The 17,950-nt window shown below is 31.0% G+C and overlaps 1 protein-coding gene and 1 pseudogene across 1 annotated transcript; both read left to right on the top strand.

Moving 5' to 3' along the window:
• Window positions 1-3,266: 3,266 nt before the first annotated feature.
• On the top strand, window positions 3,267-6,209 carry LOC139870170 (uncharacterized). The gene is made up of 10 exons (XM_071858012.1): window positions 3,267-3,395; window positions 3,888-4,155; window positions 4,326-4,398; window positions 4,495-4,622; window positions 4,726-4,949; window positions 5,038-5,252; window positions 5,337-5,451; window positions 5,549-5,746; window positions 5,852-5,917; window positions 6,045-6,209. The coding sequence occupies exons 1-10, from the start codon at window positions 3,267-3,269 to the stop codon at window positions 6,207-6,209; spliced, it is 1,581 nt and encodes a 526-aa protein (XP_071714113.1).
• Window positions 6,210-7,176: 967 nt separating this feature from the next.
• LOC139870168 (uncharacterized) lies at window positions 7,177-17,426 on the top strand (annotated as a pseudogene).
• The last annotated feature ends 524 nt before the right edge of the window (window positions 17,427-17,950 follow it).

The raw sequence follows: 17,950 nt of genomic DNA, 5'->3' as shown, positions 1-17,950 counted from the left end.
AAATGATCTAGGATAACCAATTTTGTTTCGGTCATAGTTTCTTCGTTACAAATCCGTTTTCGTTGATTCAAATTGCCATCTTCTTGGATCGAGTTCTTCTTTAAGACTATGAACTGTAAATACCTTGGTTTGTATTCAAAATCATACGGCATAAGTGAAACATTAGTGAAACATATGAAGTTAAACATTTTTGTTACAACAAAATCATTTAATGACCATTTTTCTAAAAATACTTATACTTTGAAAAACCAAGTTTTACCTTGTTAAATTAGCATATACATAAGTTATATTACAGGTCTTGAAGTATTTTAAAAGTTAAGTTAGAAGGATCTATTTAGTTTGCAAACAAGTTTGAAAACATTCAAACTATGTTCTTGTTGTTAAACTTTTGTACCACAAAATAAGATAGCTATATATATATGAATCGAATAAGGTTATGAACATAGATTCTACCTCAAGTTCCTTGGATGAAGTTGCTGTAAGAGAGAAGTAAGAAGCTAGAATCACAAGGGTGATAGAAGTGGATGAAAGATTGGAAGTAAGTTGGTGTTCTTGGAGGGTTTTCTTGAAGTGTTTTTGTATGGTTTTCTTATGGTGTTTTAGTATGGTTTTTGAAGCTAGATCTTCTTGGAAACTTTGCTGAATTGATTAAGGGTTTTAAGGCTTCAAAGTATGTGTGTGTTTTGGCTAGAAAGTTGAAGTAAAATGAATGAAGATGATGATACATATAAAGGCCTTAAAAAAACGTGGCATTAGGTGTTCATGGACAAAATTCTAGTTTGTAATCTTGCTAATTAGTCAAGTAATCATCCAAAAGTAATTACCTAGCTCTAAGGGCATGAATAATGGCTGGTTAGGTGGTGATTTTGATGTGTATTTACTATTAGTAAATACGTATAGGAGCTAGGTATGATACGAGTACAAATACTCTAGGTATACGTATAGAAATTTTGTGAAAAATGAAATGAGGATTCAAATATAGCTATCTTTTGTGAATACACTTATATGGTTTTATGTATTTAAGTTCTTTAAAAGTAATTAAATACATTACTTATACAATATATGTATAACATTATAAGTCTTAAGTATATATGTCAAATAACGTTACGTATTGTTATCGTTTTGAAAACTTAGGTTAGTAGTTTCAAAATACACATATAACTTGTTGTTATTAATATAAAATGAGGTATTAAAACATTCTTTAATCATGTTAAATATGTATATATACATATATATACACAAACGTATAATTATCATATATTGTATAGTTCGTGATATCATCGGTCAAACTAGACGGTCAAACGTTATGTAAAACTCTTTTCGGAAATATAAATCTCGACAATTTGGATTGCTTATCATGTTGGCAAGGTTTAATTTATGTAAATATTAATCTTATAAGTATAGAATGATCGAAAAAGTGCGGGTCGTTACAGCATTACATTAAACAGTTGTTGAGGAACTCGTGAACCACCTGTCATGAATTAGACAGAATATGAAAAACAACAAACTTGGTATCCTTTATTCACAATACTGACATGAATCGAAAACATAAACCCATATCAAATGACATCAATAAACATAAAAAAGATCGTAACTCGCGATATGTATACATACCAGGTAATGCACATCTCGCCACCAGCACAATCAAATCCCGATCAACATCTATATCGGTTCCCAGAATATATAAAAAAAAACCCTGGATTCATAACACAAAATTACTTTCACAAAAATTATTAAAAGAAGTGAAATAAATCGGTTACGTAATTAATCTTACGGTCGCTGTCGAGACTGATGTCGTCTTCTTCGTCGACTTTCCGGTCACCGGAGATGTTTCCGGCGCTTTCGAAAAAGCTGCCGTTGATACACAAAATTTACACGGTTTTGTAGGGTAAATCGTGACGGATTCGTTGGTGGTAAAGTCGTCGGGTAATAAGGCGGCATGAAGGCACTATCGACCGCGAAAAGAATTTTGGGGTGTTTCACTTTTTAGAGAGAGATAGGAGAGGTTGATTTGTTGTACTTGTGGGCGAAGAGTGGTGTATAGAGCTGTAGCAACAAATTAGCTAGAACGTGTTCCAATTTGAAGAGAAGTAAATGACCAAAATAACCCTCGTACTGTTTATTCGTATCCGCTGTTATACTTATTATAGAATCATAGAATTATAGAATATAATAGGGATGACATCGGGTCGGGTTTGGTCGGGTATAGGCAATATCAAACCCAAACTCGATTAAGAAACTCACTCGCAAACCCGGTACCATACCCGGCGGGTAACAATTAACTAATTAACCATCGGGTAACGGATTTCCCCACGGATAATCGGGTAACCATTTAATTCAAATCAAATTAAATTAAATGTTAAAGAATTTACAAACTACATTACTAACTGAGATTAAAATGTTAAAGAATTAAATGTTAAAGAATCTTGTTGTGCAGCTTGTTCATAGTAGCATCCATGGATTAATCTCAGTTACATGTCTGTACTCGGATGTAATGTATGCATGTTTTTCTTGTCCATTTTGGTGGGCCTTATGAAGTGGGCTAGTAGGATATAAGCCCAGGTTAGTATTTATTTGTAACATTCAATGTAATATATAGATAAACTTATCGGGTATATGGGTCGGGCATACGGGTCGAGTATATGAGTTTTCATTTAAAACCAAACCCGAACCCGAACCCGCGAAAAAAAGTAAACCTTTACCCATACCCGACCCTAAACCCGTATACCCGAACCAAACCCGGACCAATAATATCGGGTTTCGGGTTTACCCATCGAGTACGGGTATTTTTGCCATCCTAGAATATAAGTATAATCTATAGTCTATTACATTCTTTGAAAAGGCCATGAAGATGACATCACTTCCTAATTAAAATCTTAGCTTAAAAAAATATTTGGACACTTGGCACATTAATATATAACCTTGCTTACATCATAAAAAAAACCTTTTTTAGTTTAAAAAAAAATACGTAATTAAAAAAAATAAACCGAACAAATGCGAATACCTTTTTTAGGTTTTTTTAATCAATACATTTAATACAAATCAAAAAGTATCGATATGCTTCACGCTTGCGTCTGAAACCCTAGATTTGCATAATCTGTATCTCTGCATCCTCGATCAATTCCAAGACGAACGTTTCAGTTTTCCAAGCATCTTTGTAAAGATATGGTTCACGCTTCCATTATAAATCTACCTAAACATCATCTCAGTTCACATCATCTAAAGTTCTTCAATTCAATTGCTTTTCGTTTAAACAATAACACAAGATGGCTGAAGAAAAATACGATTTAATTTCAGAGATTGACAATGTCAAAAGCTCATGGAAATTGAAGGTCAGGGTTCTGCGTATTTGGAAGACACTCTACGAATTGCAAATGATTGTCATGGATGAAAAGGTAACTTTAATTTTAGCATTATTAAGTTGTTATAATACTTGAATTAGATGATTGATAATGATTATTGTAGCTGTTTAATGTTGCTGTTAATTTTGTTAGAACATGTATGTATGTTTGTAGATAATCTGCACATTTTAGTATCAGTCTAAGCATTATTAAGTTGTTATAATATGCCAATTAGATAGATTAAACATATTGATTAGTGTTGTTCTTTAATGTTGATGTTAATGTTTCTGTTAATTTTGTTAGAACATGTATGTATGTTTGTAGATAATTTGCACATTTTCGTATTATTCTAAGCATTATTAAGTTGTTATAATAGGCCAATTAGATAGATTAAACATATTGATTAGTGTTTATCTTTAATGTTGCTGTTATTGTTGTTATAGCATTTATGTTTTCTTACTATACTATTTTCTGATTTTGAATTTAACGATGTTAAAATGATTGAAAGGTGTCCTTACTTTAGATTGTTGAATTTGTATCATGTAGTGCCACAAAATCGGTGTTGTTGTGAAAAAAGTGTTATGTCCAGAGTTTGAGAACGATTTGCAAGAAGGTGGAGTGTACATCTTAACTAATTTTGGTGTGGGAGATAACAAAGGTTCTTATCCAGTGTATATGCATAAGTGGAAGCTTAACTTTTATCGTAATACTACTCTCCGGCGTGTGTCCTCTTTTGATGGTCCTGATAACGATTTCCAATTCTTGCCATTTAGTCAAGTCTCTGACAAAAAGGATGAGACTAACCTTTTAGTTGGTAAATAACTTTTTATTATTGGATGCTTTTCTTATAATTATTATATATATATATATATATATATATATATATATATATATATATATATATATATATATATATATATATATATATATATTGAAGAAATTGCTACAAATATGACATTTACACTTATATAAATATTATTTTAGATGTCATTGGGAAAGTTGTTGACTCTGGTGATGTGAAACCATATGATAAAGATGATGGAGGAGAAGGAAAAAGGTTGAGATGCTGAGTAAGTTTTTAATATTTTTTTTTTATGTTTAAATAGTGCAATATAATGTCAATATTAATTCATCTTTGTAATTGTATTTATAGTAATTTGAAGTTATGCTGCACATTTTGGGATGATTATGCACAACAGATGCATGATTTTATTGCTGGAAACAAAAGTCTATATACTCCTGTTTTAATCATTCAGTTTGGAAGAGTTAAATACTGGAAAGGTACCCTAATGACCAACTTTATGAACATCAATATAGTTTGAATCTTATGTACATATATAATGGCTTTATTGGTTTTGTCTTACTGTTTTTTTCCTGCTCACAGTTAAAAAGGAATTATCCATCCAGAATGCATATTATTGCACAAAACTATTGTTCAACTCTGATTTACCTGAAGTAGTGGAATTCAGAAAAACTTTGATTTCCAAATTTGGCACAGCTTCTTCTTCTCAAGGTGCAAGTCAACTTTCTTCAAAGGTTAAGTCTTTTCGTGATGAGTTTCTTTCAATGCCAAAAATGACGATTGGTGAAATCATTGATGCAACTAAGGTATCAATGGCAAATAAAATCTATATACTATGTTAGTTTTGACCTTTGATATGTTTAGTAATAATGTTTAAAAATGCAAAATTTGTAGCCTATTACTTGTGTTGTGCTTGCTACCATAACATGTGTGGAGGAGAGGTGTGGTTGGTCGTATATTGCCTGTAGAAAGTGTAAGAAGAAAGTCATTAAGAAGTCTGAACACATTGATCTAGAAAACAAAGAGGATAGTGTGGGAAAAAATCTTGAAAACGATGGTAAATTGTATTGTCCTGGATGTGAATGTTACGCATCATCAGTGTTTCCAAGGTAAATGATACAGAATATATTTAATTGTGAGCACAATAATTAAATTATAAATTAAATGTACACATTTGTTTTTAATTATTCCAGTTTCAAAATACAAGCTCGAGTTCGGGATGGTTCTGGTAATGCATCATTTGTAATGTTTGAAAGAGAGGTTACTAAGTTACTTCGAACGACTGCTGCTGAAGTTCGTGAAAAACAGGTATTTCACATATTTATTCAATTACCTTTATGCAAATTTTATAGATATTATAGTATAGTGATACTGACATTCACATTTACTGTTTTACAAAACTAAGTTACAAGATGAAGATGAGGTTACCTTTCCTGAAGTGTTTGTAAATCTCAAAGAAAAAAGAGTTCTATTCATGATTAGTGTGTCAAAAAATAATATCGACACACTTTACCATGTCTACACAGTTAGTAAAGTGTGTAATGATCCAAGTATTATGGCTGAGTTTGATAACAATCAACCTGGTGATGATGATGATGATCAGGTATTGACTACACAGAATTCAGTTTTTTAACTCCTCCAAAACTGAGTTTGATCACTTAAAATTTATGTACATATTATCTAACTAATTTATTAAATAAAATGTCAGGGTAATGACCATGGTGGTGCTTATGAGGAAGCAGGTAATACAAAAAAGGAATGTTTACTAATCAAGGTTGTAACCATATCTAATTCAAGTTTAATAGTTTATGATAATGATAATTTTAGTTAACTATTTTTCATGAACAATCATAAGAACTATTTAAAAACTGAATTAACTTTGTCATTATGTTTCTCTATAGGATGTGGTTTCGTGTACCGATGAATCGTCGAATGCTTTGGAGGCCACTTCTGAAACAGCTGCCAGTCCTATAAAACGTCCACATGAAGCAGTTGATGATGATAAAACAATTGGTCAGAACTCAAGCACCAAGAAGAAGTTACTTCCAGTTAAAATTGAGAAGTGAACATTTTGAAAAAAAAAGTTTACCTCATATTTTCTATGCTTCAGTATTTTTCATTGTGTTATGTATTTCAATTTGAGACTATCTTTTGTTTGTGTTTGGTTATCATCATGGTTTTGAAGCGTTTCATAAACATTCATGATAAGCAGCACATTTGCATTTGATGATGCTTTATGCTTATTTTAATTTTCCTTTCAATGCTTTCATTAGACTCTTAAATTTTTCTTATGTTATCTGATCATCAAGCTTCTACATTGTTTTTTTAATGTTTTCATGAAAATGTGTATATTATCTTAACTAAATGTTATCAATGAATACATTTAAAATTTAATATAACATGTTCTTACTGATTTTCTGTTTTGACACATCTACATTGGACATTTAGACCCATTTTTATGTTTACATGTATGCATATCTAGAGTGCCCTGAAATGCATTTTGACCTATTTTTTTTGTTTGACCAATATTCAATCTTTGGTCAGTTAGCATCTTAGACTTTATTAAAATTTTCTGTGTAGCAATCTGGACCCCTTAGACTTTATTAAAACGCGTGCTTTATGTAAATTAATTATAACTTGGAAACAAAATCTTTTTGATATCTTAAATAGTCGCCATTATCAACATGTTATAATCATTATATAAACCGCATGCTTTATATGGATGGATATTTACTCCTACGCTTCAACTCTCGAGATTATTGGGGTCTGCAAAATAATACCCGATCAACTACATCCTTATCTTTTGTCGAATTTAAAAGGTCTGTAAGTCATCATCATTATATTTACTGCTGGATAAATTCAGATTGATAATGTGATTAACTGTCTCGAGACACGAAACCTTGATACATAGGAAATGATTCATTTGCTCTAATTAATTATTAGCTCGAAAAAAATGATAATTTGTCATTTTGATTAAACTTTCATATTACCTAATATTAACAAAGAAACTCTGTTCATGAGCTGTTGGACATCATGAATCCTTACAACAACAATTCGACAGCAAGACGACGTTTTCAAATGGCAAGGAGTAAGAAAACTAACGAAGATCTCAATCTCAATAAACATGATAAAGAAAACTCAATTACACCATCAGCATGCACATCTTCTGTGTTACCTGTTTCATCAAATTCAAAAGGTATACATTAAATATCTTTATGTTTTCATTAGCATGCTACAATGCTAAATTCATATGGTCAAATATTTAAGATGTAAACTGGGATCATAAAAGTATTTCATATAATGATTCAAAATGTTATATGTGTTGATCAAACTTATGGTTTAACATAAACTGTATTTATCATTGCAGAACCCTGGGACTGCAACATATTCAATTACAAGCGTACACAATCTACTCCTTTGACCAGTTCTTCAAGAACCCCATTAAGTGATGTTTCTAATGGTAAGTTCCAAATTGCTCATCACATTGTATCAAAAGACTGTAAAGACTTTTATGTTATGATTATGATATGATTTTGCATGAAGTTCTGAAACATCCTGCTATTCAAATGTTATTTGTATCAAAATGTTAAATCTGTTGATGATTATTATGGTTTAACATAAACTTAAAGTGTATTTATCATTCAAGAACCCTGGGACTGTAACATATTCAATTACAAGCATGTTGAAACTTTAAATGCTATTCACATTATAAAACAACTACATCTGTATCCAGGTCAATTACAAAGCACACCAACCATAAAATGTGCTAGCAATTCCTACCAAGCAAGACAAAATCGAATTTCTATTATTGCTGATAAGAAAAGGAAAAATATAGATAATAGATCAAAAAATAAAGCATTTCCTAAGAGGATTTTGGTTGCAGGAACACCAAACTTGACTCCCTGTAAGTTATATTTTTACAAGCATTTACAGGAGTATCATTATGTAAATTAGTGTTATAAGTTGTTAAAATCATCATTGAAATACACTGCAGTTGATGCTGTAACAGACAACTTGACCAACACATGTTTGACCAACATTACATCTATATCGTCAACTACGGTTGGTTCTATTACTCCTGTTCCATCTACACGTGCAGAATATACCACTCTTCCATTTGGTTAGTTTTTATGATATAGTTCATCAGCTTATTCTAATTTAATATGACTAATCAATCTCTAACTTTATGTATACCAACAATATAACAGATCTTCACACACCTATTTCTATATTGGCAAGAGAGATCTTTTCACCCGGTTCTACATCTATTAATTTTACTTCCTCAGTTAATATGCAATATGATGGTAGTTAGTTATATCCTTTTTCATGGATTGTAATTCTTTGCCAAAATATATTTTTAGCATTTAACAAATTTACCCATCATTTCAGGTTTGATGAATACACCAAATGTTCAATGCAACATTTTGCAAGTGTCCAATTGTAACTCAAATACTTCACATACTGATGAAACCTTCAACTTCAGAGACTCTACAAAAAAGAACAAGTGTATGTCAAGGATTAATCCTAATAACCAAATCAGTTCTATTCAACTTTCTGTTGACAATGAACAATATGTTGAGTCAGTCAAAAAATTCTTTGGAATATCTAAAGGTAAACATACAACTTACATTATGTAGAATTCATTTAATACAAATGCTATTTACACTAAAATTGAATGTTGACTTCAAATTCATTTTTTGTTTTTTATTTTTTCTATAGAGTACTTTGACCATGGAGATCCAACTTACATTTATACTGTTTGTCGTGCTACTGTTTGGCATTCGGAGGCACTTACTAACAATCCCAGATGTGTCAAAACTTCCTATTCAATTTGTTGCAGTAATGGAAAAGTTCAGCTTCCAATAACACCAGAACCTCCTCAGTTATTTATCAACTTATATTCAAACAAACATCCAAGCAGCAACAACTTCATAAAATACATTAGGAAATATAACAATATGTTTTGTTTTACTTCTATGGGTGGCAAAATCGACAATTCTCTGAATAATGGTCGTGGTCCATATGTTTTTAGATTATCAGGTCAAAATTGTCATCGATTGGGTAGTTTGCTTCCTATTGCTGGAAATACCCCCAAGTATTCACAACTTTATATATATGATACCGAAAATGAAGATCACCATCGTATGAATGCTTACAGGTATGTTAACAATTGTTTTTTTTTTCTACTTTAATACTTCAGATACATTTATCATTAACTAAAATATTCAGTATATTAATCTCTTTTATTATCAGGCCTGATGCCAAACATGGAGAATGCGATGACTCAATTGATCCTGCACTCATGAAGGAAATAAAAATAGTTTTGGACCAATGTAATCGTTTAGTCAAAGCTTATAGAATGGCAAGGAACGGATTTGCTGAAAATCCACATGAAAGTGTTAGATTAAAACTTATAGGAGGACGAAATACTGATGGAAGGAACTACAATCTTCCTACTGTTGATGAATTAGCTGGTCTAATCATTGGTGACGTTGAATGCGGATTGGAAAAACGTGATATAATAGTTGAAAAACAGTCTGGTCAGCCGAAGAGAATCAGTGAACTACATCCATCCTATCTTGCTCTTCAATATCCTCTTCTGTTTCCATTAGGACAAGATGGTTATAGACCTGGAATCAAGCATAGAAATGTTAGTGATAGCAGCAAGTCTGGTCATACTGATTTGACCATCAGAGAGTTTTTTGCATATCAAATTCAAGAAAGATGTAATTCCTATTCACTTATGCACTCGGCCAAGAAACTTTTCCAACAATTTTTGGTCGATGCATATACTATGATGGAGTCTGACAGGTTGAGATATATTCGTGCACAGCAAAAGAAGCTTAGGTTAGATAGTTACAATGACATTTGTAACAATGTTACAAATGGCAATACTCAAGCATCAAACACTGGAAAACGATATATTCTACCTTCCTCATTCACCGGTGGTTCAAGATATATGATGCAAAACTACTTGGATGCAATGGCAATTGTTAGAAGATTTGGATATCCGGATTTGTTCATAACTTTTACTTGCAATCCAAAGTGGCCTGAAATTCTTCGTTTCCTACACAATAAGAACCTCAGACCTGAGGATAGACCGGAAATCCTGTCTAGGGTATTTAAAATGAAGCTGGATAGTATAATTAAAGATTTCAGAGAAAATCATGTATTCGGTGAAGTGGAAGCATGTAATTCCAAATCTTATTTTTATTTTCTGTACTTTTATAATAAATAAATTTCATAATTACACCTTTTATATGAATACTAATCTAAACATATGTTTACACTTTCCTTACAGTTGTTTACACAATCGAATTTCAAAAACGTGGCCTCCCTCATGCACATATATGTTTGTTTTTGAAAGCTGCATATAAGTTTCCCACAGTAGAAGATGTTGATCGTGTTATTTCAGCTGAAATTCCAGAAAAATCTGAGGATCCAGAATTGTACGAGCTTGTGTATGATTTTATGATGTATGGTCCATGTGGAGCTCAGAATCCCAGAAGCCCATGTATGAACGACAAAAATAGCTGTTCCAAATTGTTTCCTAAATCTTTCAGAGAGGTAACATCTGTTGATGATAATGGATATCATGTTTATAGAAGGCGTGATAACGGTTCCAGCATACAGAAAGGTGATTGCACCTTACACAATGGATTTGTTGTTCCATATAACAAATTTATGTTAAAAAAATACCAGTCTCATATTAATGTTGAATTGTGCAACCAGCATGGTGCCATTAAATATTTGTTTAAATATATTAATAAAGGGCCCGATAGAATAACTGTTGGAGTAATTCATAGAAATAGAGACACAAGTGTAGATGAAAGGGGAAATCAAAGTGAACGAATCGTGGATGAGATAAAGGAGTACTATGACTGCAGATATATATCTGCTTGTGAGGCATCTTGGAGAATTTTTGGAAACGAACTGCACCATAGAACTCCTGCGGTAGAAAGGTTATCATTCCATCTTCCCAATGAACATTCTGTGATTTTTGAAGATTCCGCTGATCTTCTTGATGTACTTGAAAAGCCCTCGGTCTAACGACCCGTCCTAATCCACAAGGACGAATACATTACATTTGGTTACATTACGAGGTACTAGACCTCTATATGATACATTTTACAAACATTGCATTCGTTTTTGAAAAGACAATCTTTCATTACATCGAAAGTTGACGGCATGCATACCATTTTATAATATATCTAACTATAATTGACTTAATAATAATCTTGATGAACTCAACGACTCGAATGCAACGTCTTTTGAAATATCTCCTGAATGACTCCAAGTAATGTCTCTAAAATGAGCAAGTGCACAGCGGAAGATTTCTTTCATACCTGAGAATAAACATGCTTTAAAGTGTCAACCAAAAGGTTGGTGAGTTCATTAGTTTAACATAAATAATCCTTTCCTAATTTTAATAGACCACAAGATTTTATACTTCCATTTCTCATAATCATACGTCCCATGCATAGAGACAAAAATATCATTCATATGGATTGAACACCTGGTAACCGACATTCACAATATGTATATAAGAATATCCCCATCATTCCGGGATCCTCCTTCGGACATGATATAAATTTCGAAGTACTAAAGCATCCGGTACTTTGGATGGGGCTTGTTGGGCCCGATAGATCTATCTTTAGAGTTCGCGTCAATTAGGGTATCTGTTCCCTAATTCTTAGATTACCAGACTTAATAAAAAGGGGCATATTCAATTTCGATCATTCAACCATATAATGTAGTTTCGATTACTTGTGTCTATTTCGTAAAACATTTATAAAAGCGCATGCATTCTCAGTCCTAAAAATATATATTGCAAAAGCATTTAAAAGGGGAGTGATGAAACTCACTATAATGTATTTTGTAGTAAAAATACATATGACGACATTGAACAATGCAGGGTTGGCCTCGGATTCACGAACCTATATCAAGTATTAACACATTATAGTATATATCAATTAAGTTTATATATTTGTTATGTATTAATTATTCTTATAATATATTATGATACTTATTTGATATTTAATTAATGTTATATCAATCATATTAGTTGAAACATAATTTTTATGTAATATTAGTGTATTTTATGTTATAATATATTTACATATATATCTTTTGTTTTGCAAAATTAATAATCGTAGAAATACCTGACTAAGGGTAATAATAATAATAATACTAATAGTATGATACTAGTAATAATAATGATAATAATGATTATCATACTTATATGGTGATAATAATATTTATAATACTAATAATAACAATCATAATAATAATACTATTAAATGATCATAAATTCTTATTTTAGTAATAATAATAGTAATAATTATATTATATTACTACTAATAATAACAATAATAATAATAATATTAATTTTAGAAATGAGAACTACCTTCAAAGAGCTTTTCTAAAAAAAACTGCCCCAAACAGGGCTCGAACTCGAGACCTCTCGCCCACCCGCAAATACCCTTAACCATTCTGCCATCCATGTTTTTCTGACTTATAAGGCAACCCAAACATATATATCTAGTATTTCTTTCATCTTAGTTCATCATCTTCTTCACCAAGTTTAAAATCAAACGGGGGCAAAAACTCAACAACAATCGAACGGGTTTTCATTTATGACTTGTAAACAACATGAAACAAAAAAAAAATGTGTTCATGATATAAAAAAAAATGAGAAAAAAAAACACAAAAAATCCTACTGCTTGCTAGTAGCTAGAAAAAAAAAATTTGTTTTCAATTTTGAGTTCGTTTTGGACAATCTTTACAACATGAAACATGTTTCAAATCATTCCTAAAATCTATCAAAATCATCAATTTAACTTAAAACATCAAAACAAGCTCTAATTTCTCCAAGAACAAAACAGTTGACTTTTGACAATTTAACTTTGACTCGCAAATTCGAATTCGTTATTAAGAATTGGAACTTGAGATTTTGCAGGAAGTTTAAGTAAATGATTCCTAACAACTCTGCATTTTTAGTTTTTGAAATTTGTTTCGAATTTACGTTAGTGTATATTACTGTGAAGAACTCAAGAACTCAAAAATTGATTTTTAGATTAAGAGTGTTATAGGTTATGATTACAACATGAATTGTGTTGCAAATCATTCCTATAATCTTTATGGATCATCAAATTAACTGGAGATATTAAAACAAACTCAAATTTGATTCAAGAACACTTAGTTGACTTTTAAAACCAAAACTTTGACTCCAAAATTAGAGATTAATAGAAAGAATTGAGGATTGAAAACTTACAGATAGTTTAGATAGATGATTCCTAAGAAGACTGTATTATTACATTTTGAAAATTCATTCAAAATCAAAATATGATGAAAAAGATAAATGTACAGAGTGTGGAGCTTATTTTCTGGGTTTTTCAGTTTTATTCAATAACTGAATGCAATAGACAATATATAGCAAAGGATTTCTGTTTTGAATTGTGATTGAAGCAGACTCATAACAAACTCCGACAGATACAAAAATCATATACAGTAGGGATGTGGATGTGAAACTGAATGGTACTAGTTCTTGATTCTTTTTTTTTATAATTAAATTAATATTAATAATTGATAATATATTAATAATAATAATTATTATATAAGTACTAATGATACAAAATTCATAAAGTTGATAATAATAATACTATTAGTGTTAATAATAATAAATTGTATTAGTTTCTAATAATTTGTACGTTGTCACCAGTCTTACGTCCCGGTTCCGGTTTCTCGAACGCATTTTCGTATGCTTAGAAAACTGATACCTTACATTTCGCGAATTGTACCTTTATTAATAATTAGACTTAAATTAATGGAAAACTAACCCACTCAAAGTGTAACTTAATCTTTTGAGTGTTTTGGTCATTTACTTCTATAAATCATAGTCTCGTTATTTATCAAAGCATATTTAATAATATTAAATCAAAACGTTTTATGACTAATTTGATATTATTATTCATCACTTTGTAAAATAAAAATATATTTTCATTTAAAATATAAACTTGTACATACCGTATATAATGGAAATATTAATGTAATAATATAATATTTAGCTTTTCAAAACTAATAATAGTTCAAAAGTTTATTTTAAATTCGTTTAGAAAATCTTATAACACGTAACGTTTATACTTTAAACTTAATTTGATATAATTCATTTATGCGCCAACATTTAGTTTAATTTCCTTAAACTTTCTAAATAATATATCTTAATATCGATCAAATCAAATAACAAGTGTTGCTATCGTTTACATAAATAATTTGTAATCAGATATGTATTTAATATACATAAACACGTTTTAAATACACGTTGCAAGTTATTTAAATATATCTTAACAATTAATATTCAACTAACGTTATTTAACAAAGACATTTTAATAACCAAGTTATATTACATTGGAAAACGTTTTCGCACGTTTGTAAATAGATCAATCAAGTAATATGAAATTCAATTCTCCACTAACATTTGTCCGACACTAGATAAGTGATACTTTGTTTTCATTTGAAAATCACTTTATCATTTATTCTGAATACCGTTAAAAGCAAACGATTTCTCAAATCAACGTGGACCTCATAACAGAGACTCGTAATCATAATTCAATGTATCTGATAATTCAATCATATGATATTATCTTTTAATTTCGTCAATAACTATATTAACTTATATTGAAACAAAAATACGTTCATGTAAAGTATTATATGTCCAATACTTTGTTAACGTTTTCAACTAATAAGTATATATTATATATACATATCAATATACACATAAATGTTAGTGAATCGTTGAGCATAGTCAAAGGGTAATTGATTATATAAATATAGATTTCATAACTTTCGAGACTCAACATTACAGATTTTGCTTATCGTGTCGGAAACATATAAAGATTAAAGTTTAAATTTGATCGGAAATTTCCTGGTCATCACACTCGGTAGCTAATTCACAGTTTACAAATTGGATGGAACTCAATAAGGTAGATGCGAATGCACGAAAATTATCGTACATAGAAATTCCAAGTCAGTATGTTTGGGATTCAGCAAGTAGAAGTTGGAAGCCAAGGAAAAGAGGGACCAAGTTGGGAAGAATTCATCATGTATCTCCATCAGCAGGTGAAGCTTATTACTTGAGAATTCTTCTTAACAAAGTCCACGGTCCAATGTGTTTTGAAGATATTCGAACAGTTAGAGGAAAAGTTTGTCCAACATTTAAGGATGCTTGCTATGAGCTTGGACTTTTAGATGACGACAAAGAATATGTTGAAGCTATTAAAGAAGCAAGTAAATGGGCATCGGGTCACTATTTAAGAACATTATTTGTGATGTTATTAATATCTAATAATGTGACAAAACCGGAGTTGGTATGGTCTAAATGTCACAAGGAACTTGGTGAAGACATATTACACAAACAGAGGACGATCATCCAGTATGCAGGTTTTATTTTAATCATTTAGTGTAACTGTTTTTAATTTATGTCATACATTTATGGTTTTGAACTATTATAAAACCTATAACCCTATCTCACTAAAAATTTTAATTTTTTAATTTAAGACAGTAAAAAAAATATTTTTATTTATTTATCTAATAAATAGCTAACACTACCTTTTTGACTACAGATTATACTATGGAGCAAGACGAGATTGACAATCATACACTGTATGAGATTGAACAGCTTCTGCGCAACCAAGGTAGTTCGTTGAAAAATTTTAATGGTATGCCATATCCTTCAAATGAGTATGTCATAAATACTTCAAACAAATTGATTCATGATGAACTTCGATATGATCGTAAAGCGTTAAAAGTAGAACATGATCAATTGTTTAGTAGTTTAACTTCGGAACAGAAAGGTTTATATGACAAAATAATTTCTGCTGTTGAAAAAGATGTTGGCGGTGTTTTCTTTGTTTATGGATATGGTGGTACCGGTAAGACCTTTTTGTGGAAAACATTGTCAACAGCCATCCGCTCATTAGGAAAGATTGTCCTCAATGTTGCTTCAAGTGGTATTGCCTCTCTTTTATTGAGTGGCGGTAGAACCGCACATTCTCGATTCATAATCCCAATAAATATTAATGAGGATTCAATTTGTTCCATTGAAATAAACAGCCAACTGGCAGAATTAATGAAGTTAACTTCACTGATAATTTGGGATGAAGCACCAATGATACATAAACATTGTTTCGAAGCCTTAGATAGGACAATGCGAGATATTATGCGTTCTGCAACTCGTGATAGTGAGGAAAAGGTTTTTGGAGGAAAAGTTGTCGTTTTTGGTGGAGATTTTAGACAAATTCTGCCAGTTATTCCTAAAGGTAGTAGACAAGACATAGTTAATGCTTCTTTAAATTCATCTTATCTTTGGGATCATATTCAAGTTCTAAAGCTTACTGTCAACATGAGATTGAAATGTGGTTCAACTCCAGAAGATATACATGAGATGAAACAATTTGCCGAATGGATTTTAGATGTTGGCAATGGTACGTATGGCGGGCCAAATGATGGTGAAGCTGACATTGAAATACCAGATGAATTATTAATAAAGGCAAGTAGTGATCCAATCATGTCTATTATTGAATCCACATATCCGAATGTCATTGCAAATCTTTATAAGCCAGAATATTTCCAAGAGAGAGCTATTCTTGCTCCAACCCATGAACAAGTAGATCAAATTAATGATCGTTTGCTACAGATGGTTCCTGGGAATGAAATGATTTACCTTAGTTCTGATAGTGTAGATGAGTCTGAGAAGTCCATAGATACAGAACAAGGTATGGGATCTCCAGAATTTTTGAATAGCCTTAGGTTTTCTGGTGTTCCTAACCACAAATTAGTCTTGAAAATTGGTGTTCCCATAATGTTACTCCAAAACATTGATCAGCCTAACGGTTTGTGTAACAGAACAAGACTAACATTGATTAAACTTGAAAAGAGTTTAATTACTGCCAGAGTTATAACAGGTACAAACGTTGGATTTACAACTCTAATTCCACGTATGAAAATTAATCCTTCAGATAGATCGTTACCATTCAAGATCACGAGAAAGCAGTTTCCTATTTCAATGTGCTTTGCGATGACCATTAATAAAAGCCAAGGACAATCACTATCTCATGTTGGTCTATTTTTACCACGTCCAGTTTTTAGCCATGGCCAGTTATACGTTGCAATTTCGAGGGTGAAAAGTAAGAAGGGATTAAAGATACTTATATGTGACAATGATATGAATATTGGAAGTACTACAAAAAAATGTCATTTACAAGGAAGTGCTACAAAGATTGTAAGAAAATAATTTTCATTCAACTTTACAGATGGCTGATTATTATAAGGTACTTTGTATCTCTTCAAAATACTTTTAGGTACAAAAAATGGTCAATTGTATTTTAATTTTTGTTTCATGATGCAGGTTGGCGAAAATACTTTTAACATGGGTGAAGATGGTTACAAGAACTTGAATGGTTGAATCTGCACAACAGGTCAAGTTTATATGTAAATTTTTTCTAATGCCATGCTAATAAATTTTAACCTTCAATTTTGTACTTTACTACTAACTCTTGCCCTCAACTTTTTTTATCAATAACCATTTCTTTTGTGATGGCATTAATCTAATAGGTTGGAGTCCAGGTTTTCAAAGGAACAGCTACAATCCGTATCAAAGATCCGGTTGAAAGCCAAAACACTTAACAATTTGAGTAAAAAAAATCAATTTGAAATGGATCAAAATTCAAAAGTAATGGCACCATATTGTATTTGTATTCATTCAAACTTATGCCATTTTGTTTAATATAGCATAATTGTGTGTAGTGAT

The sequence above is a fragment of the Rutidosis leptorrhynchoides genome, chromosome 10, assembly GCF_046630445.1.
Source record: "Rutidosis leptorrhynchoides isolate AG116_Rl617_1_P2 chromosome 10, CSIRO_AGI_Rlap_v1, whole genome shotgun sequence".
NCBI classification, from domain to species: domain Eukaryota; kingdom Viridiplantae; phylum Streptophyta; class Magnoliopsida; order Asterales; family Asteraceae; genus Rutidosis; species Rutidosis leptorrhynchoides.
The sequence above is the reverse complement of the archived record's forward strand: the minus strand, read 5'-3'. Positions and strand labels throughout refer to the sequence as shown.